Source organism: Ursus arctos, unplaced genomic scaffold (assembly GCF_023065955.2).
Source record: "Ursus arctos isolate Adak ecotype North America unplaced genomic scaffold, UrsArc2.0 scaffold_10, whole genome shotgun sequence".
Lineage (NCBI taxonomy): Eukaryota > Metazoa > Chordata > Mammalia > Carnivora > Ursidae > Ursus > Ursus arctos.
Window position 1 is genome coordinate 43,803,621 of NW_026622764.1, and position 21,575 is coordinate 43,825,195.

Below are 21,575 nucleotides of genomic sequence, written 5' to 3' on the forward strand. Positions count from 1 at the left end.
CATTTGGGTTAGGGTGCCTGGGTGGCTCAGTGAGTTAAGCGTCTGCCTTCAGCTCAGGTCATGATCCCGGAGTCCTGGGATCGAGCCCCACATCGGGCTCCCTGCCCAGGGGGGAATCTGCTCCTCTCTCTCCCTCTGCCCCTCCCCTGGCTTGTGAGCTCTCTTGCTCACTCTCTCTCTCAAATAAATAAAAAATACTAAATTAAGAAAGGATTTGGGTTAGTTTCTGTTGTATTTCTGAGAGTTTTAGGAGTCCTTAATGCATATAAGTGCTTAATTCTCTTCAAGCCAATTCCATAGAGCTCTTTTACAAATTATTTGTAGAAACACCATCCAGAGGGAGACAATACCACATCTCTACAGCACATATATGGAGAAACGAACATAAAGACAGACAGAGAGACCATGTATCTTCCATTTATAATCACTAATTACAAAAGATGTTGAATCCAAATTGCATTTCTGGCAGATAGAATAATTTGAGGTCACCTGCTTAGATGGCAAAAGCCTTTTAATAATATTTGTGCGAAAGGTGCAAGGTTTTTCATTTGCTTAAGTTTTAAAATAACCCTGTCTCCTTTTGTTTTTGATTTTTCTGGTAATTTCCTCCTTGAAGTTGGTATTTTATTTTTATTGAAGAATAGTTGACCTACAGTCTGACATTAGTTTCAGCTGTTCAACTGTGATTTGACAACTCTTAGGTTTTGCTGTGCTCATCATAAGTTACCTACCACCTGTCACCATACAACACTATTCTAATATCATTAACTATATATGCCCTATGCTGTGCCTTTTATCCTTGTGACCTATTCATTCTGTAACTGGAAGCCTGTACCTTCAACTTCCCTTAACTCATTTTGCCCATCTCCCTACCCCATCCCCTCTGGCTACTCTTTGTTCTCTGTATTGATGGGTCTGTTAATGCTTTTTTTGTTCATTCATTTTTTGTCTAGATTCTACATATTAGTAAAATCATGATATTTTTCTCTCATTTCACTTAGCATAATACCCTCCAGGTCCATCTGTGTTGTTTCAAATGTCAAGATCTCTCTCTTTTTTTTATGGCTGAGTAATATTCTATTGCCCATATAAACCACATCTTCTTTATTCTATCAGTGGGCACCTAGGTTGCTTCCATATCTTGGTTATTGCATATAATGCTGCAATAAACTTGGGATGCATAGATCTTTTTGAATTAGTATTTTTGTTTTCTTTGGCTAAATACCCCATAGTGAAATTACTGGATTGTATGGTATTTCTATTTTTTATTTTTTGAAGAAACTCCATATTGTTTTCCACAGTGGCTATACCAATTTATATTCTCACCAACTATGTACATCCTTGCCAATACTTATTATTTCTTGTTTTTGGTATCAAGTGGTATCTCAGTGTGGTTTTGATTTGCATTTCCCTGATAATTAGTGATGTTGGCCATCTGTATATTTTCTTTTGAAAAGTGTCTATTCAGATTCTCTACCAATGTTTTAATCAGATTATTTGGGGGTTTTTTTGTTTTTTGGGGGGGTTTTTTTGGTGTTGAGTTGTTTAAGTTCTATATATTTTGGATGTTAACCTCTTATTGGATATATCATTCACAAGTATCTTCACCCATTCAGTACGTTGCCTTACCATTTTGTTGATGGTTTCCTTTGCTGTACAAAAGCTTTTTATTTTGGTTTAGTCCCAGTAGTTTATGTTTGCTTTTGTTTCATTGCCTGAGGAAACATATTTAGATAAATGTTGCTAAGGCTGATGTCTAAGGGATTATTGCCCATGTTTTTTTCTGGAAGTGTTATGATTTCAGGTCTTACATTTAGGTCTTTAATTTATCCTTAGTTTATTTTTGTGTACGATGTAAGAAAATAGTCCAGTTTCATTCTTTTGCATGTAGCTTTTCAGTTTCCTCAACAAGTGACTGTCTTTTCCCCACCATGTATTCTTGCCTCTTTTGTCATGGATTAACTTAACTGTATATGCTTGGGTTTATTTCTGGGCTGTCTATTCTGTTCCATTGATCTGTGTGCCTATTTCGTGACAGTGTCATACTATTTTGATTATTATAGCTTTGTAGTATATCTTGAAATCTAGGATTGTGATACCTCCAGCTTTGTTCTTAAGATTGCTTTAACTATCTGGGGTCTTTGGTGGAGCTATACAAATTTTAGGATGATTTGCTCTAGTTCTGTGAAAAATGCTATTGGCATTTTGATAGGGATTTCACTGAATATGTAGATTGCATTAAGAAGTATGGACATTTTAACAATTCTTCCAATCCATGAGCATGGTATGTCTTCCCATTTGTGTCATCTTCAATTTCTTTCTTTAAAATAAATAATTTTTTTTTTTTTTTTTTTTTTTTTTTTTTTTTTTTTTTTAGAGAGAGAGAGTGAGAGAGAGTGTGCATGAGCAGGGGAGGAGTTGAGGAGGAAGCAGACTCCTCACCGAGCAGGAAGCCCAACACTGGGCTCGATCTCAGGACTCTGAGATCACGACCTAAGCCAAACCAAGAGTTGGACATTTAACCAGCTGAGCCACCCAAGAGCCCCATCTTCAATTTCTTTCATCAGTGTTTTATAATATTCAGAGTATAGGCCTTTCACCTCCTTGGTTAAGTTTATTCCTATGTATTTTATTTTTGGTGCAATTGTAAGTGGAATTGTTTTCTTAATTCCTCTTTCTGCTACTTTATTATTAGTGTATAGAAACAACAGATTTCTGTATATTGTTTGTATTCTGCAACCTTACTGGATTTATCCTAATAGATTTTGGTTGGAGTCTTTAGAGTTTTCTATGTATAGTATCATGTCATCTACAAATAGAAACAATTTTACTTTTTCCTACAAATTTAGATCCTTTTATTTCTTTTTCTTGTCTGATTTCTGTGGCTAGGGCTTTTATTTCCACCAGAAAAAGTGGTGAGAGTGGACATCCTATCTCATTCTTGATCTTAGAAGAAAAGGTCTGTTTCTAACCATTGAGTATGATGTTAGCTGTGTATTTATCATATGTGGTCTTTATTATGTTAAGGTATGTTCACTCTAAGCCCACTTTGTTGATAGTTTTTATCACGAACAGATGTTGAATGTTGTTAAAGGCTTTTTCTGCATTGTTTATTCTTTTTCTGGTTCCTTTAGATGCAAGGTTAGATTTTTTTTATTTGAGCTTTTTCTTATTTCTTAAGGTAGGCCTATATATATATTTCCCTCCTAGAACCATTTTTGCTGTGTCTTAAAGATTTTGAAGCATTCTGTTTTCATTTTTATTGGTGCCCATGTATTTTTATTTCCTCTTTGATTTCTTTGTTGACTCTTAGGTAGTTTAGTAGTATATTGTTTAGCCTGCCATTTTTTTCCCCAGTTTATTTTCTTCTAATTGATTACTAGTTTCATACCACCATGGTTAGAAAAGATCCTTAATAGGATTTCAGTCTTTTTGAATTTATTGAGACTTGATTTGTGCCTAACTTGTGATCCTGGAGAATGTTCCATGTGCATTGACTTTCTCCCTGGATAATCTATCCATTGATGTAAGTGGGGTGTTAAAGTGTCCTGATATTATTATACTACCATCAATTTCTCCCTTTATGTCTATTAATATTTTCTTTATATTATGTAGATGCTCCAATGTTGGATGCATACATAGTTAAGCAATTGTTATATCCTCTTGTTGGATGGATCTCTTTATCGCAGTGTTTGTTTTAAAGTTTATTTTTTCTGATATAAGTATTACTACCCTAGCTTATTTTTCCCCCTTGCATCCATTTGCATGAAATATCTTTTTTCATCCCCTCATTTTCAGTCTAAATATGTCTTCAGGCCTGAAGTGAGTCTTTTGTAGACAGTACGTAAATGGGTCTTTTTTTTTCCACTCCACCATGCTATATATTTTTATTGGAACATTTAGACCATTTACAAGTAATTTGGTATGTATGTACTTATTGCCATTTTGTTAATTATTTTCTGGTTGTTTTGTACTTTTTTTCTTACTCTTTCCTTGTGGTTGATGACTTTCTGTAATACTATGCTTAGATTCCTTTTTATTTTTTGTGTATATTACAGATTTTTGATTTATGGTTACCATAAGGTTCATATGTAACATCCTAAGTGTATAGCAGTCTACATTAAGTTGATGGTCACTTAAGTTTGAACACATTCTATAAGGACTTCATTTTTACTCCCTGCCTCCATGTTTTACGTATATGTTGTAATGTTTTAGGTCTTTTTATTCTGCAAGTTCCTTTTACTAATTGTTTACATATAATTGGTTTTATTGCCTTTGTCTTTGAATCTTTATGCTAGCTTTATAAGTAGCTGCTCTACTACCTTTTCTGTATATTTGCTTTTACTCATGAAATGTTTTTTCTTCTAATTATGACCTTGGTTTACATTTAAAGAAGCCCTTTTAACATTTTTTGTAAGGCCACTTTTGTGTTAATTGCCTCCTTTAACATTTGTCCGGGAAACTCTTTATCTCTCCTTCAATTCTGAATGATAACTGTGCCACACCATATTCTTGGATGTAGATTTTTTCCTTTCAGCGTGTGGTATATATTATTCCACTTGCTTCTGGCCTGCAGAATTTCTGCTGAAAAATCAGCTGATTGTTTTATGGAGTTTCCTTGTACATAACTAGTTGCTTCTCTCTTTTAAAATTCTCAATCTTTAAGCTTTGACATTTTAATTATGTGTTGTAGGGTGGACTTCCCTGGGTTCATCTTGTTTGGAACTCTCTTTGATTCCTGAACATGGATGTCTGTTTCCTTCCCTATGCTAGGGAACTTTTCAGCTATTATTTCTGCAAATAAGTTTTCTCCCCTTTTTCTCTTCACCTCCTAGGACCCTCTCTAATGCATTTGTCTGAGAGATCCCTTAACCTATCCTTTTTAAAATCCTTATTTAAAAAAATTTTTTTTTGTTTTTGCTCTTTAGCTTGGGTATTTTCCATTACTCTGTCTTGAGGATTGCTGATCTGTTCTTCCACAACCTCCAATCCACTGTTGATTCCTTCATTTGTATTTATCATATGCTCCATCTGACTGGTTCTTTATGAATTCCACCACTTTGTTGAAGTTTTCTCTGAATTCATTCCTCAAGTCTAGTGATAAAGAATTCAAAGAATAATCATAAAGATTATCAGGTAGATTATTTTCATTTTATTTACATTTTCTTACATTTTGTCTTGGTCCTTTTTTTTTTTTTTTGAGCATATGCCTCCATCTCCTCATTTTGCTTGACTTTGTGTTTATTTCTATGAATTAAGCAGAACACCTACTTCTAAACTTGAAAAATGATCTTGTGTGTGGTCATCCCTGTGTAGACTGTGTTTATCTGGTGACTTTGGCTGGCTGGAGCTTGGGCTGTCATGGGCTGGCATTCCTGGGGCCCTCTGTGCTAGGGCTGCCCTGATAGGATGACCATAACCGAAGTGAGCATGCCAGTCCAGTCTCAGGGCTCTCTCCATGGAGGGTGCCCTAGCATGGAAAGCTGAAGCTGAAGTGGTTACAAACAGGGTATCCCAGGGCCCTCTATAGGGTGCACCCTTGTAGGGTGGCTGAGGTTGAAGCATGTGAGGGCTAAGGGGTGCATTCTTGCCAGGTGGCAGCTGGAGCCCAGGAGTGCACAGGCCAGGACCTCCTAAGGCGCTCTGTACGGAAGGTGCCCAGGCAAGTTGTCTGGGAACTGGAGTATGGGCCTGGAGTATTTCAGGGTATTTTGTGCCTGTGTCATCTTGGTGAGAGGGCTGAAGCTGTAGTGAGCACCGATTAGGGGTTTCCCAGTGTGTTTTGTATTGAGTTGCTTTGGTGGGATGGCTGGGGCTAGTGTGGGCTGTGGGACCCAGGATTCACTGAGGTGGTAGGGTGGCTAGGGTGCCTGAATCCTGCTCCTCTCCAGTATCAAGGTGGAGGGGAAATGAAGACTGTACCACTTCACAGCCCATTTGTCCTGGAGAGCTCTCCTGCTGTTTGGCCAAGTTCTAGGGTTAGATCCTTTATATCATGCCATCCGGGGCTGGTACGGGCTAGGTGTCCAGGACTCCCTAAGGTGGCAGTCTGGTTATTGAGCCTGACCCTGCTCTCCTCTGCACTATCGAGGTGGAGGAGGAACACAAACAGTGGCACTTACCGGCCCCTCTGACCTGGAGAGAGTTCCAGCAGCTCTGCTACCATTTGGCAGGGCTCTAGGGCTGGTTCCTTTATGATCTAGTTGCCTTTTTAAACTGTGGGGTTTTTTTTTTTTTTCTTCTGTGCCCCAGAGCAGATGAACCTGCACAGGTCCCTTTGCTCCATCCCGCTTTCATTCTCTATCTGGGCTCTTCGGTTTTGTAGCTCTTCAGTCAGCCCTCAGTTCTTCAGGAGGACTGGTTCCATAAAGAGGTGTCGACTTGGTGTGCTTATGGAGGAGGGGAGTTCAGGGTCTCCTACATCCACCATCTGTAGCCCATCTTATTCCTGACATTAGTATTTGAAAGAGATGACCTGGGTAAGAATTCCTGGAGGGATCAAGTAGAACATTTACATCTCAAAGGCACAGGGAAAGAATGCAAGTTCCTCTGTGCCTGGCTTGTTTCTTAAGGCCAAAATTTTTACAAGATTTACAAGCCTTTCAAGATAAATAGAGGTCTGGTGATTGGGCAAAAGAACAGGTGGGCTTTACATTGTTTCTGGAGCTACTTCTCCGGTTTTGTAAAGATTTATAAGATAAGGACAGTTGCTTTTAATTCCTCAAGGAGTTGGGTTGCAACTTAAATGACATCGCTGGCTAATACACTCATAAATCCTTTTATGAAGGTGCTGGAAAGTTTTTCTTGTCTTCTAGTTACGTAGTTCTATTTTAGCTAAGGGGAGAAAGCCTTAAAAATATTCCCATCAGACTCCTATGATCAGCTTCTGACCAAATTGCTACTTCACTGGAGCTTAGGCTAAGAATTGCATAGGACCTTTGAGTACACTTCTTTTTCCAGTGTCCCAGTTGATTACAAATGAAACATTAACCCTTGGGCCATCATTCTAATGGTGGATGCCTAGAGGGTGTGATGTGGGCAGCCAGGGTTTATCTCAGGTACATGGCCTTGGATCTGTTGTAGCTGTAAGGTCACTCACTTGGTAGACTTTTGTTTGTGGTTGCGTTCCAAAGACCTTACACAGTGTTCAGCTGTGGATCAAGTTCAGACACACAGGTGATCTCCCATTCTGCGCTCTGCCTTTTTTCAGTCCACTCAGGAGATAATGCAGGAGCAGGCTGGGTGATGTTTATTGCATGGAACCTGGAATGCTGTAGGAAGATAGATTTATCTTTTGTGTGTGTGTTTGAAAAACAATCCCTGCAGGCAGGGAAGAACCTAGGAATGGCTTGTAAAAGATTAGTTGCTATTTTGTGAGCTTTTATTGGTCCATGAGGGGACCATGTTGAAAATCAAGCATCTCAAAAATCATCCTGGGTATTTTGCCATTTTGCTTCCCACATTCATTCTTGGGCTTCAGCAGGTCCCACCATCATTTGTACAAAATGATAAGGCCCAATAATGACTAAATTCTTCAGAACACTCTTGGGGATCCGCCCTTTAGGAAATTTCCATAATTGTGGCCCTTATTTCCATTTTTGATCAAGGAATGAGAGATACCAGAGAAGGATCACCCATAACTTTTGGTGGCTTTATTGTAAAGGTAACTTTACAACTTTACAATAACTTTAATAGTCTCTTCAGAGTGGAGAGGCAGTTCAGACAGAGAGAGAATGTGAGTACTCAGGTAACAGAAGGTAGAGGAGAACAGTAGGGGTCCTTGTCAGTTTTATCATCCTTTGTTTTAGGTACCTCTTGGGTCTTTAATTAATTTTTCATGAGCCTTTTGCTACAATTTGGAATCTTAAAGCTTTTTTTTTTTTTTTTTTTAGATTTTATTTATTTATTTGAGAGAGAGAGAGACAGCCAGCGAGAGAGGGAACACAGGTAGGGGGAGTGAGAGAGGAAGAAGCAGGCTCCCAGCAGAGCCTGATGTGGGGCTCCATACCAAAATGCCAGGATCACGCCCTGAGCCAAAGGCAGACGCTTAACGACTGAGCCACCCAGGCGCCCCAGGAATCTTAAAGCTTTTAGAAGGTACCCCATTCTGTTTAATTCAGAAACTCTTGCTTTTGAGTTCACTTCTTAAATGAACAATCTTGGTTGTCTTCAGTAAGATTTTATAAGTAGATACTTATACGTTCTGTAACAATAGTTCTTAGACATGAAATAAACAGGTACGCTGGAAGGTGGTACACTCAACTTTTTAGAATTTAAGGATTTTTTTTTTTTTTTTAAAGCTAAGCCTTTGGATCTCTTGGAGTCAAACTTAAAAGGGATATGCCTCTTGATTTGAGGGTTCTGTGGTGTTTGCCGTATACCTCACTGCACAGAATTTGAGGTTGGCCTGTGACGAGGGTCAATCTGACCTGTCCCGTGACCAACTTAACTTATCCTTACATGGGGTAGGTGGCAAAAGCTGTAACAGCTAAGCCTTTGCCTGCCAATTTTGCATCTGCTTCCCAGATTCCTTTAGCAATAGCCTTTATCTACACAAAACAAGACAGACAAACCTGTGCACCCTAATACACCAGCAGTATCCAGAAGATGTTGCTGCAGCCCAGACAGGAAAAGGCCCTGGATGGCCCACTACCATTTCCCACCATGGAACCTTGGCCTGGAGGAAATACTAAAGCAGCAGACCTCAACAAATGGGGCCTGGGAGCTCCACATAACTGGGGAACTGCAAACTCCCACTAACAGTTCCCATGTGGATTTGGGGACCGAATCAAGGGCCAATTAAACAAGAATTGCGGCCTGAACTACCAGCTGCTCCCAATTTTGAACTGCCTAGAAAGCCAGTTAGATTAGAAGCTCAATGCAAAAGCTGAAGTCAGAATCAAGAAGAACTTACAGCCCTCAGAAATGGCAAGAAAAAAAACATTCATGGGTACCACTCCTCTGTTTCCAGTTGTTTCCAAAGCTCCCAAAAGCTCACTTCAGACCCCATTGCCGCCACCAAATCTATTAGAAAACAAAATTCAACTGAGTAAATGGGAAGATCAAGCTGGCTTTATTCAGAAATTTATGAATCGGGCAGCATCCCATCTAGCACATAGTGAGGAGCTCCAAGGAGCTGTAAGAAATGGAAGACTTTTATAGACAGACAAAGTCACCTTCCTTTGAAAGGAGACAGAAAGGGTTTATTAGGCAGATGACCTTACTAGTACTGGCCAGGTAATTCCGGATTGATTGGTAGCCTTTAGTTACATTCCTGGGTGAGGCTGAAACTGTAGTTAGGTTAGGTATAAAGTCTTGGCTTGGTGACATGGGGCTCAGCACAAGTGACCATTTTGTACAGGTTTCTTTAACAAGTGTCAATTATCTCCTCTATTCAGAGATATCCTTTATCATTCTCTTTGTCTTTTTTGAATTGGGGGAGTAATTGTTTTGTTGTTGTTTGTTTTTATGTAATGGGTTTCAGGAAGTCTCTTGCTACTCCCAAGAGATTTTGATAGTATACAAAGTGCTCTTTTTGTCATTTTTACACATTTTCAATACAAAAGGTAAAATGAACAGTGAAATGAAACTAAGGGAAGACAATTATTTATAGCATCAGTAAATCAACAGTAAGGAAAACCACAGGGAAATGGGCTGCTGGCGGCCGCACTAACTTCAGTTATTGCATAGATTAAAAACATATATTTGTCACACACTTTACTATCATGTACACCCAGTAGTGCTTTAAAAATTATATTTATGGGTTATTTTTTTCTCTCACCAAAGTAAAGGCATTTCTGGGGGGAAACAAAGAGCTACTTAGTAGGTCAAAGTAATAGTTAAGAGCAAAAGGTAAAGAACGAGGAAGAGAGACCGAACTTCTGGAAGACCGAACAGAGGCAGTCAATTTAGGACACCAGAGTTTTGTATTCTTCCTTCTGTCAAAGCTGCCACAGGCTCACCAGTGACCACAAAAGGCAGGAGCTCAATTTTATATTTCATCTGAGAGTTGGCACTTCTAAGAAGCCAGTGCCCATTAGAACCACAATGTGATGGGGGATCAATACTGACTTAAAGGGAATAATACCTCTTTCTAAACCATAACTGATATTTCCTGCAGCTGAGAGGGTTTTCCCCAAGGGCCATCAGCCAGGGCCTCAGCCTTGCCTCAGCTTACGAAGGATAACAACTGGTGGCTGAAAGATTTCCCCATGTGGAGGTCCAGTGGCATATATTTATGTTTACTCTCTTGTCAGAAACTTCCCTAGTTTCCTGTTTTTCTGTGTTCTTCAGGGGGAAACAAGGGGAAAATGAGCTCAAGAGGGTGGGTGTTTCTTGTTTCAGGTTTGTTTAGCTTTGTCATCCACATCTATACTCTGCCAAAGGTCATGTGGGATCCGGCCCTAAATCCATGTAAGGCTTTTATTCAAGTCCAGGGGGTTCTCTGTATCTAAGAGCCATTCAACTTTTCAACAGGTTTCAACTTTTCATTCAGTTTTAGGGGGAAAAAAAGCCGTGGTGGGACTCCAGAATAAATTCTTAGAATGAGAATCATATGAGGAATTACATTGAAATAAGGGAGGGTGGGGTTTTTTTTTTCCCTTAAAAGAAAATAGCATGTATTCTCACAGTTTATGTCCACAGAAATGTAGAAATAAGATGTGTGGATTAGATTCCCTTACTGACCTACTACTAAGAACAGCAGCTGGTCCTTGCCATCTGTACCATAATCACCAATGGCCCTGGGTACTGGCCGTAGTCCTAGATATATCATACTTCCCTTCACAGACATCAATTGTAACATCTTGTAAAGCCCTGGATTTGATTCATAAAATAATAGCACAAACCTCCTCTCTTTGGAGAGTTAAGCAACCGTTCTGCTTTGCCTTTAGTTTCCATTTAAAAATGTATACTGGGGGATTAGAATCGATGGCATATAGAGAATTTTTTTTTTGATACCCCAGTCTTATCTTTCATTGAAAGAGTCCAAGTGTGTCATCTTATATTTGAAATGGTCTAATTTCATGGGAAAAGGCAATGAGCCCGCCGACTTCAAATTACGATTTATTTTATGCCTCTGAGCACTATTGAGAGTTCTCTCCAACTTACAGCGTTGTGCCAACCCTCGGTGTTTGAAGTGAGCCATTTAGAAACCAAGTGCATGTTTTTGTGTGGAATTTGTATCTATAGTTCAGCCCCCATGAAGCCACCAATAGCCGATGTTTAAAATAATAGTAATGGCAAAAGCCACCTGGCTTTGAACCAACATTATAATAAAAGTGAACGTCCCAGTTGGGCACTCCCTTCTACCTGTAAACGTCGTGGCTAGTGGCAGTGGGATGGAGACTCCTCCCTCAGCTTTATCAGCCTTGCAATTTCAGATGAGTTGTTCTCAGTTCCGCAGTTCCCGTGACTGGGAACAAAGCAGAGAGAGAGACTGCAACAGCCCCCGCCTGGAGACTACTGCGGTGCGGAGCGAGAAATGTGAGGGCTGCAGTGAAGAGTTGTTATCTAAGAGCTCTAAGCTGAGTCTTCAAGAAGACCTGGTGGACTTACTTTTTTATTTCTTTGGTGGTTTCAGGAATGGCCACTTTCCGTTGTGTGTCATCTTGACTGTCGCTTCTCATAAAAGGTTCTCCACCTGAAACACAGAAGAGCTAAATGCCAGCTTGGTGGTTCTCTATCTGTGGGCGTGTTGTAGGAGCGAAATAATATTTGGGGTTTCCTTAAAAGAGTGGAAATGCTCTTGCCTGCTTTGCTGCACCCGGTGCTTATCCACCTAAGCCTCCAAAGGAGTTCAGAGAGCAAACAGTTAAAGAACAGCCCGGGCTCTGCCAGGCATTTCATCCTTGGATCTGGCATAGGTTGAGGAAAGAAGGACTAAAATATCCAAGTGGATATACAGTCCTTGCTGTTAGCAACACACAGTTTATTAGCGACCTTGACAAGAGCGGTTTCAGAAGAGTAAAGGGTCAAAAGCATGATTGGAGTGGGTTCAAGAGAAAAATAGGAAGAGAGGAACTGAGACAGTAAGAGTGGGCAATTCTTCCGAGATGTTTTGCTATAAAAGCAGTCGACAACTGAGGTAGTAAATGGAGGATGTGGAGTCAAATACATCTTTTTCTCTAAAGATTGGGGTTATTACAACATACTTGTATGCTGAGGGGAGTGATCACATGAAGGAAACCTTCCTTAGAGAAAGGACCCAGCTGCCAGAGGGATGTCCTGGAACAGACAAATGACAGTAGTACGTGGCGCTCACTGTGAAGCTTTGGCGTCAGAGGGGAGCACAGAAGACCCTAAGGAGGGAAGCAGTCTATATGCAGTAAGCAGACATTGGGGACAGGTGGAAGCTTGTGGGAGTTCTCTTCTGATTGTTTCTCTGAACGAGTTAAATGACAGTGAAGGAGAACACATTGAACATTTGATAAGAAAGGAGAAGGTGTGAAATATTTGTCTAGGAGAATGGAAGAACGAACGGACGAGGGAATTGCAGTAGTAGGAAGGTCATATTTGAAATTCATTGTCATGAATTTCAGTAAGACCCAGAAGGAAAAGGAGCACATGTATGACCTTGGACATACTGTACTGAGGTAGTTTACATGGCTCTGCGGTCTGCTTTACAAAGTTACTGAGAGAATTAAATGTGACAGAAAGCATTTTGAGGTATAGTACAGGATATGATTATTATGAAACTTAGCTTTGAATTACTTAGCACTTTTCCTTGGCAAAAAGCTTTTCAGATTTGTTTAAGACAGCCTTAGTATCTCTAGAGACAGCATTTGGCTTCTGCCACTGATTTACTCAGTAACTAAGTCTAACCAAATGACTTAACCTCCTTTTGCTTTTACCTCTCAATCTATAAAATGAGGGTGGTAATGTTTAAAGTGCAACAAAAGCTTTAGAAATAAAGGTGTTATATAAATGCAAGCTGTTAATGAAATGATATTTCTGGCCTCACCGGTACAGTCACTAGAAAGTCAGAAAAGGTCCGCCTCGGGCGGTAAATGCATTCCTTAAGAAACTTTAATAGAGGGGCGTCTGCCTTCGGCTCAGGTCAGGATCCCAGGGCCCTGGGATGGAGCCCCATTTCGGGCTCTTTGCTCTACAGAAAGTCTGCTTCTCTCTCTCTTTGTCCCTCCCCACTGCTCATTCTCTTGCTCAAATAAATAAATCTTTAAAAAAAAAAAAAAAAGCAGCTTTCATAGAAGGGGAAAACAAGTATCTTGAAGCTGGTGTCACCCACATCGTTTGCATTAATTCTCACAACTACTCTTGGACGTCAATTCTTAGAACCTGAGAGACAAGAGGTTAACTTGTTAAAGCCAAGCAGAAGTGTAGATTTCAATCCTCAAAATTCCAAACTCTTTTTTCATTTTGCCACATATGGAATTGGGCTTGATAACATTTTACAGTAGTGAAGTAGGGAATACTTTGTGTTTATTATACACCCGTATTTTAGCCAACTTAATGTCGTCTTTGCCATCACAACTGGAGCTAGAGTTGCCCGGCAGCAGAATACCCGCAACTTCATTGGCGATAACATCATGATGGAGTCGTTCACAAGAAATCAAATGACAAAAGATAGGAACGTCTGGGAGAAAGGAGCAGTAAGCTGACCAAAGATTTCCACTTAGCTACAAACGCAGTCTCAGACATTCTGGGGGCAGGAGGGTGGACACTATATATATTAAAAAAAAAAAAATTGTGCAGTCATGGGAACTGCAGGAATCCTATGACCTCTGTCCTCTTCACTGCAAACACAATATGTATGTTATCATTTATAAAGCATAAACAGCTCTAAGAAAATCCGCGCTCTGTTTGATTTTGATTTTTGAGTAACAATTGCCCACCTGATAGAGAAGGTGATAGGAAAATTGTATTTATTTTCTTCCAACAGCTAAAAGGTGATCATACTTCTAAAATTTGTTGAGATTGTCCAAGAAGGTGTGTAAAACACTCATCCATCACTGGAAGCCCCTGGTCAGGAAATGACAGTGCAGTAAATATCTTCAGCAGCCTCCTTTTAATGTACAAGCTGTTTTCGGTTGGAATTTTCAGCACTCACATAAAACACACTGTCATGAGTGACTGCTTGTGCTCCAAAGTCATTACTATTGGGATAATGGAACATCTCTCAGCGAATAACCAAAAAACTTAAAATGTCATGTCAAGTTTGTTGAAGCCATTTTCAAGTCCCATTCAAGGTTACATGAATATTGAGGGTGTCTGTTTCTTAACAGTTTGAGGTCTAATAACTCATAAGGTTGTGCAATAGGCCAGTCAGTTAATTTAAAAAAAAAATCTAGCATTCCCTGCAAAAGTCAATCAGCCAGAGCCATCAGTTATTAGCTATTGCAACTCCCCCCTTGCAGCCTTCCACTCCAGGCTCACTATCACTTACCAATAAAAGAATATATGTGTGTATATGTATACATGTCTATGAATATATGTGTGTATATTTGACAGATTAGGACATAATTTTAATTTGCTAGGAAGGTTTAATTTGCCTGCCAAATGCAATATATCTTTTGAAGGAAATCATTGAGTTTTTAAAGACCTAGTAGAAACTTTTATTTTGTTTTTTAGGAAAAAAAAATATTAATTAGTCCAACTAATGCATGTCTTGGGGTACTAGAGTATGGAGAGGATTTCCTTACCCAGTGCATATGGAGCACTACTTTGCCACAGGGCCATTTTAGGCACTGACGTTAAAGTGGTATTTAGTATTTAGAACAGCGCCCCCTGCTGTCTTGGAGCTTACATCCTAGTAAAGAGACCGTGGACAAGTAAACAGGTATATGATGTGTCTGGTGGTTAAGCATTCTATGAAGAGGGGTAAATGTGTGATGGAAAGGGGCAGTGCTCTTTCTGCTGGATGGTCCTAGAATGCCTCTCTGCTTAGTAGAACATTTGAGCAGAGACCAGAAGGAAATCAGCATGTATGCTAAGGAAAGGGTTGTCTACTTATATTTTAGTTTATTCTTAAATTATGTGTATTTCCAATCTACCTTTCTCTGAATATTTTAATTTATCTAAGAGGACTTGTTGGAGAATAATTATTTTAAATTAATGTTTCATAATGAGCATAGTCCTTGCTTATTGCAGTGATAAGTTTTCTGTTTCTTTCTTCCTAACTAACTGTAGAAAATCAGAAAGTGCAGTTGACAGAAGGGTCACGTTCACACTACAATATCAATTGCAACTCAACGAGAACTCCAGTCGCCAAGGAGCTTAATTATAATCGAGACACTCATACGTCTACGGGGAGGATCAAGGCAGTTGAGAAGAAGGAAGCCTGTAATGTAGAAAGCAACAGAAAAAAGGAAATGGAACTTCTTGGCTCTGTTTCTAAAAACGAATCTGTTCCCGAAGTTGAAGCCCTGCTGGCAAGATTACGAGCTTTATAAATTAAACTGGTAAAAAATGATTCAGCCAAATATAAAGCCATGCTCTAAGCTATACCACTTGGAAAAAGAATTGTTTTATATAGGTGACTTTATATGGTTTAAATTATGATATTTAGCTTTGTTTTTCTAATATATTGCAGTGCTTTTTCTATGTACTTGAGGTCTTGGCCTATTCAAGATTGTAATGGGTTTTAATGCTTTTCTTGTCTCCTGGTATTCGTGTGTTCTATATTTGGTGGTGAAATTATACATAATGCTTTAGAAAACAGGTAGGTGGCCATGTGTTCAGCAATGTGTCCTGAAGAAAATACCATTTTTCTAAGTCACTGTAATTTTTACCATCCTGTTTTCAGCATTAATGTACGTCAAATCATCGTCAACTCTTGATATATATACATACATATCTCATGCATGTTGTTTATATGGGCCCAGGTTTCTCTTTCATTGGGCTCTTCATGCTAACAACATAGCATCGAAAACATAAAATTGAATATGAGAGATCTGTGAGGAAATGCATGTAAGCTCGTTGTTATCATTGTTGAATTCATGTTAATTAGACCCTGTAGGAGACTCTAAGGCCATTGAGCACATTTCCAAAAATCATGTGCTAGGAATGTATGCACTCTTTGTAAAATGCACCTGCTTTTGTAACAAGTGGATGGCTACGGGTAATACCGTAGTGCTGCCCAAACTCAACCGAGAGAGCGTTTTTCCCTTGGTAATTGTGACTCTGGGATAGAATTGCCATTCTGAAATTTCCCGAGTAACGGATTTTTTTTTTCTGTGAACAAACTTGAAAATCCGGTTTCTTTGATCTGACAATCAATAAGTTTAACAAAGATCTAAAGTGTGTCAAGGAAGGTTTTCCTATGCAAATGTTGCAATTTTACCTCCTTTGGGGCATCACGTTAACTCTTAATTCTATAGTCAAGAAAATAAACTCGCTACTTGCACTAAGTGACAAAAAATTGGGGCTTTTTTTGTAGGTAGCGTATTCTGTGGATAAGCTGTAAGTAGACTGCTCTGCCGTCTAAGCGTCTACTTTGCTTTATTATGCGCAGTAAATAAATGACTGCTCTTTTACCTTCAGTTAAAAAGCAGTTATGTGGAACCAGTCTGGCGAGGCCCACTGCTTTTTATTTCCTTAAGTTGCCACCTCCTTTCAGCTCCAAGTTAATAAAGTTAATTAATTAGAACTATGAACCAGGCCCTGTTTATAGACATTGGGGAATGGTGCGATCCACAGCCTGTGTAGGAAGAAATTGTTCTCCTCTGTATTGCTGAAATAGGATTTGCAACTGGAGGGCAAAATGCATATTTTCCTGAGAACAAATCTTCAAACTCAAGAAAGGTGAAGGATGTTGACGCATTTTAGCAGACAGGCCCTAACGGCAAGAAAGGGCGCTAAATAAGAGAATGCTGTCAGTTCTTCACGTGATTCTGCAAAGACTGGGGCTTTTCAGAAACAAAACTGAAATTCAACCAGATAGTTGGGACATACCAGGTGGCAGGTAAACAGAAACTTGGCGCGGGGGAGCAGCCCCACGGGAGCAGCAGCCCGGCAAGTAAAGGGAAGCGAAGATGACGCAGACCCCCAGGGGCAGAGGAACGCAGGCAAGACCTAAACCGGAGCCGTCAGGCCCCAGAGCAGCTGTCTGCGGGAGCCGAAGGACAACGGTCTAGCAGGAGGACCAGGAGCCCGAAGCCAGGAGCGCACCAGCGGGGGCTGGCCTCCTGCGGGTCAGCGGCCCGCTGGCTCCCCGTCGCTGACAGGAGTCTGAGCAGGCCGGAATAGGGGACCATGTTTCAGATTTTCCTCGCCACAGCTAAAGAGCCCACAGCGGTAAGAGCCAACCAAGAAACAGATCATTTTCTGCTGCAGATATTTCAACAATGGGCTGATTTCAGCAATGGGTATGATTGATTCGGGTTTTATGGAAAATTCTTAATATTCGTTTAGCCAACTATAGCTGGAAACCATAGCGATGACCTTTAATTTGAGGGCAGACATTGAGGTACAGTTTCATGTTTCTGGGCAAACAGTCTTCTTCATTTGAATTAGCAGGTAAACTTGAAGCCAAAACACAGCTCAGCACCCTTGACCAGGATGTTCCACCCAGGCCAGTGACAAACCCCAGAGAGGTTCTCATCCCCGCTCTGGTCTGTGTAGAGAATTTGGCAAACACACACAGACAACTAAGTGATCGCTGAGTTGTCCAAAAGCAAAGACCTGCTGCTAGTAAGTTTTCCCAGTCAAATATCTGAAGTGATTTAAAAACAAGGGAAGCAATCTAATCATACAGTATGTCCCGCCCCCTCCCCCAGCCTCAAGGGATACATTTAATGACAGCCCCCGCCAGGGGATGACGAAAATTGCAGATGGTACCAAACCCTATATGTATTATGCTTTTTCCTACACACAGTTTAAATTAGGCACAGTAAGAGATTAATAGCAGTAACTAATAGAATATTTATAACAATATACTATAATAAAAGTTATATGAATGTAGCCTCTATCAAAATATCTTAATGTAGGGGCACCTGGGTGGCTTTGTCAGTTGAGCGTCCAACTCTTGATTTTGGCTCAGAGTTGTGGGATTGAGCCCCCATGACAGGCTCCATGCTCAGCACAGAGTCTGCTTGAGTTTCTCTCCCTCTGCCCCTACTCTCCCCCTCTCAAATAAATCTTTAAAAAAATATATCTTAGTGTACTATACTCACCCTTCTTTTTGTGACATGAGCTGATAAAATGCCTCCATGATGATTTGAAGTGAGGGGAATGACACAGACATACCATTAGGGTACTGTTCACCTCTGACATTACGTCACTGGGAGGATCCTCTGCTTCCAGACTACGGTTGACCACACGTAACTGCAACCACGGAACGTTAAACCAGAAATGGGGGCCGGGAGGGTACTACTCTATATTCACGTATGTCCTTTGTTAGCATTTAAATATTTAAACAAAATATATCAAAGTTTATATGAAGAAGTAGACTATTTCAATAATTTATATAAAAAACTTTGAGTTTCCTAGTTAAAAACTAAATCATTTAGGCTATAATTTATATCTATGCTATATTTCATCTTAAACTCTCCTTTATGGTGAAGCACAGGTGGGCTGGGAGCATATTTCATGGTTACTTTTGTGCCAACCTTTTGTACTGACTATGTAACTTTTGGAAAGCAACAGGTCCTAAAAAATAAACTGCTAATTTGTTTGAAACTCAAAAAGTATTGTTCATATTCTTTTTCTTCGTATTTATTATTAAAATTTTTGAAATCCAAGAATTGTAAGCTGGCAGTGTAACGATACTCAGTTTTGTCTAGTCAGTTGTTAAATGTGGTTATTACGTGGCCTTGCCAGGCAAGAGTGTTCTTAAAATATGTCCTGGGGCCAAACTGTGAAGCCATCTTGCTCTAAGAGCTACATTTTAGCAAAAACACAGGAAGTTGCCAAAGAACCATGACAACTGGATGGCATTTCACAACGGAATCCAAATCTCCCCATAAAATGAAAATAATGTAACCTAAACCATAAAAGTTCATTATTCCTAAACAGATCTTTGCCTTTTGTGACAGGTATAAGGAGAGTATATCCTGGGATTTGGGAAGACGGCAGAGCAGGAGGACCCTGAACTCAGCTCCTCCCACAGACCCGTCCAGGCTGCAACAACATAGAGTGCAGTTCACTCAGAACAACCCAAGCCCAGCAAAGCAGCTAGTCCACAGCTGAAGATACAAAGAGCCATGTTGAGAAGGGTAGGTGAGGCAGAGACACAGTTGGGAACAAAATCCCCAACACGGCAACCCACAAGCCAGAGTGATAGCTGAGGCAGGAGGTCCTTCCTGAGGAGCAGAGGGATCAAGCCCCACATCAGGGACACACATGCCCTACCCCCCTGTGGGGATCTGCCCTCATAATTTCCGGCTTTGAAAATCAGCAGGGCTTAATGCTGGACAGCCCAAGGGCTATAAGAAATGGAAAATCTCAGGGGCACCTGGGTGGCTCAGTTGTTAAGTGTCTGCCTTCAGCTCAGGGCATGATCCCAGAGTCCTGGGATTGAGCTCCGCTGGAAGCCTGCTTCCTCTCCCACTCCCCCTGCTTGTGTTCCCCCTCTTGCTGGCTGCCTCTTTCTCTGTCAAATAAATAAATAAAATCTTGAAAGAAAGAAAGAAATGGAAGATATGCTCTTAAAGGGTCAGGACACTCTATCATGCACTCCAAGACCCAACCAGAGATAGCAATCTAAAAATACCTGGGTTATACCTGAAAGAAATTTATTGACTAATTTTAAGTCATGTGCACCCCTCCAGATCTGCTTTTGCCCCAGAGAAGTGGAAAGCCAGCCCCACCAACCAGCATTCCCAATAGCTGCATTGAGGCCTCTTAGCCAGCCACACTGAGGGCTACCCCTGTCCAACAGTGTGCCATAGCAGTCACAGCCAGCCATTGGTGCCAGCTGGGTTGGGGGGCAACTCCACCCACCAGTGCACCTGCAGCAGTCATGGCCCAGTCATGATGGGATGGAAAGTGTCTGTGAAGAACACAGTAGACCAGATGGCCTTTGCAGACATATACAGAACATTTCATTCAAAAACCACAGAATACACATTCTTTTCAGGGCAACATGGAACACTGTCCAGGATAGATTACATGTTAGGGCACAAAACCAGTCTGAAGGAATTTAAGAAGATTGAAATCATATCAAGTATCTTTTCTGACAACAACATATGAAACTACAGATTCATTACAAGAAAAATAACTGGAAAAAACCAAACACATGAAGGCTGAACAAGATGCTACTAAACAACCAGTAGGTCAACCAAGAAATCAAAGAGGAAAAAAAAAAAAAAAAAAAAAAAACCACATGGAAAGAAATGAAAATGGAAACACAATGGTCCAAAATATCTGAGATACAGCAAAAGCAGTCCTAAGAGGGAGATTTATAATGATACAGACCTACCTCAAGAAGCAAGAAAAATTTCAAGCAATCCAACCTTACCCCTAAAGGAACCACGAAAAGAACAAAGCCCAAATTTAGTAGAAGAAAAGCAATAATAAAGACCAGAGTGGAAATAAATGATACAGAGACTAAACAATAGAAAAGATCAATAAAACTAAGAGCTGGTTCTTTGGAAAATAAACAAAATTGATAGACCTTTAGCCAAATGCATCAAGAAAAATAGAGAAGGGACTCAAAGAAAATCAGAAATGAAAGAGAAATACAATCAACTGAAATAAAACCAAAGTACAACCAACACCACAGAACTGCAAGGAATCATGAGAGACTAACATGAAAAATTGGACCACTACCAACAAATTGAACAACCTAGAAGAAATGGATAAATTCCTGAAAACAATTTCTAAGACTGAATTGTGAAGAAATAGAAAGTTTGAACAAATAATTACTAGTAATGAGATTGAATCAGTCATCAAAAAACTCCCAACAAACAGAAGTCCAGGACCAGATGGCTTCACAGGTAAATTCTACTAAAAGTTTAAAGATGAGTTGATGTCTATCCTCAAACTAAAAGAAGAGGAAAGAGCGATTGCAAATTCATTCTATGAGGCCAGCAGTACCCTGATACCTAAACCAGACAATGACACTCCAAAAAAAGAGTAGTCCAGTATCCCTGATGAACATAGATGCATACATCCTCAACAAAATTTTAGCAAACCAAATTCAACAATACATTAACATTCACCGCAATCAAGTGGGATTTATTCAAGGGATGCTAGAATAGTTCAGTGTTTACAAATCAATGTGATACATCACATTAGCAAGAGGAAAGATAAAAATCATATAATCATCTCAGTAGATGCAGAAAAAGCAGTTAATAAACTATAACATCCATTCATAATAAAAACTCTCACAAAGTGGTTTTATAGGGAATACAATAAAGGCCTATGTGACAAACTGTAGCTAATGTCATATTCAATGGGAAGAACTGAACATTTTTTCTCTAAAATCAAGAAGACAAGGAGGTCCATTCTCACTACTTTTATCCAACAAAGTACTGGAAGTCCTAGCTATGGCAATCAGACAAAGAGAAATAAAAGCATCCAAATTGCTAAGGAAGAAGTTAAACTGTTACTTTTTGCAAAAGACACAGAAAACCCTAAACACTACAAAAAAAAAAAACTATTAGAATAAATGAAAT

The 21,575-nt window shown here is 39.9% G+C and overlaps 1 protein-coding gene across 3 annotated transcripts in view; it reads left to right on the top strand.

Annotated features, from left to right (window-relative positions):
* Positions 1-19,532, top strand: part of DIAPH3 (diaphanous related formin 3) — a 474,831-nt gene extending 455,299 nt beyond the window's left edge. For 2 of the 3 annotated variants that reach the window (XR_008957915.1, XR_008957918.1), the window contains 2 exons: positions 15,148-17,253; positions 18,993-19,532. Coding sequence is in view for 1 of the 3 variants with exons in the window: in XM_057308188.1 (XP_057164171.1) it covers positions 15,148-15,410 (263 nt within the window). In the remaining 2 variants the exon portion in view is untranslated. Of the gene's footprint in view, positions 1-15,147; positions 18,638-18,992 lie in introns of those variants that run through there. The other variant, XM_057308188.1, reaches the window with a different exon arrangement.
* The last annotated feature ends 2,043 nt before the right edge of the window (positions 19,533-21,575 follow it).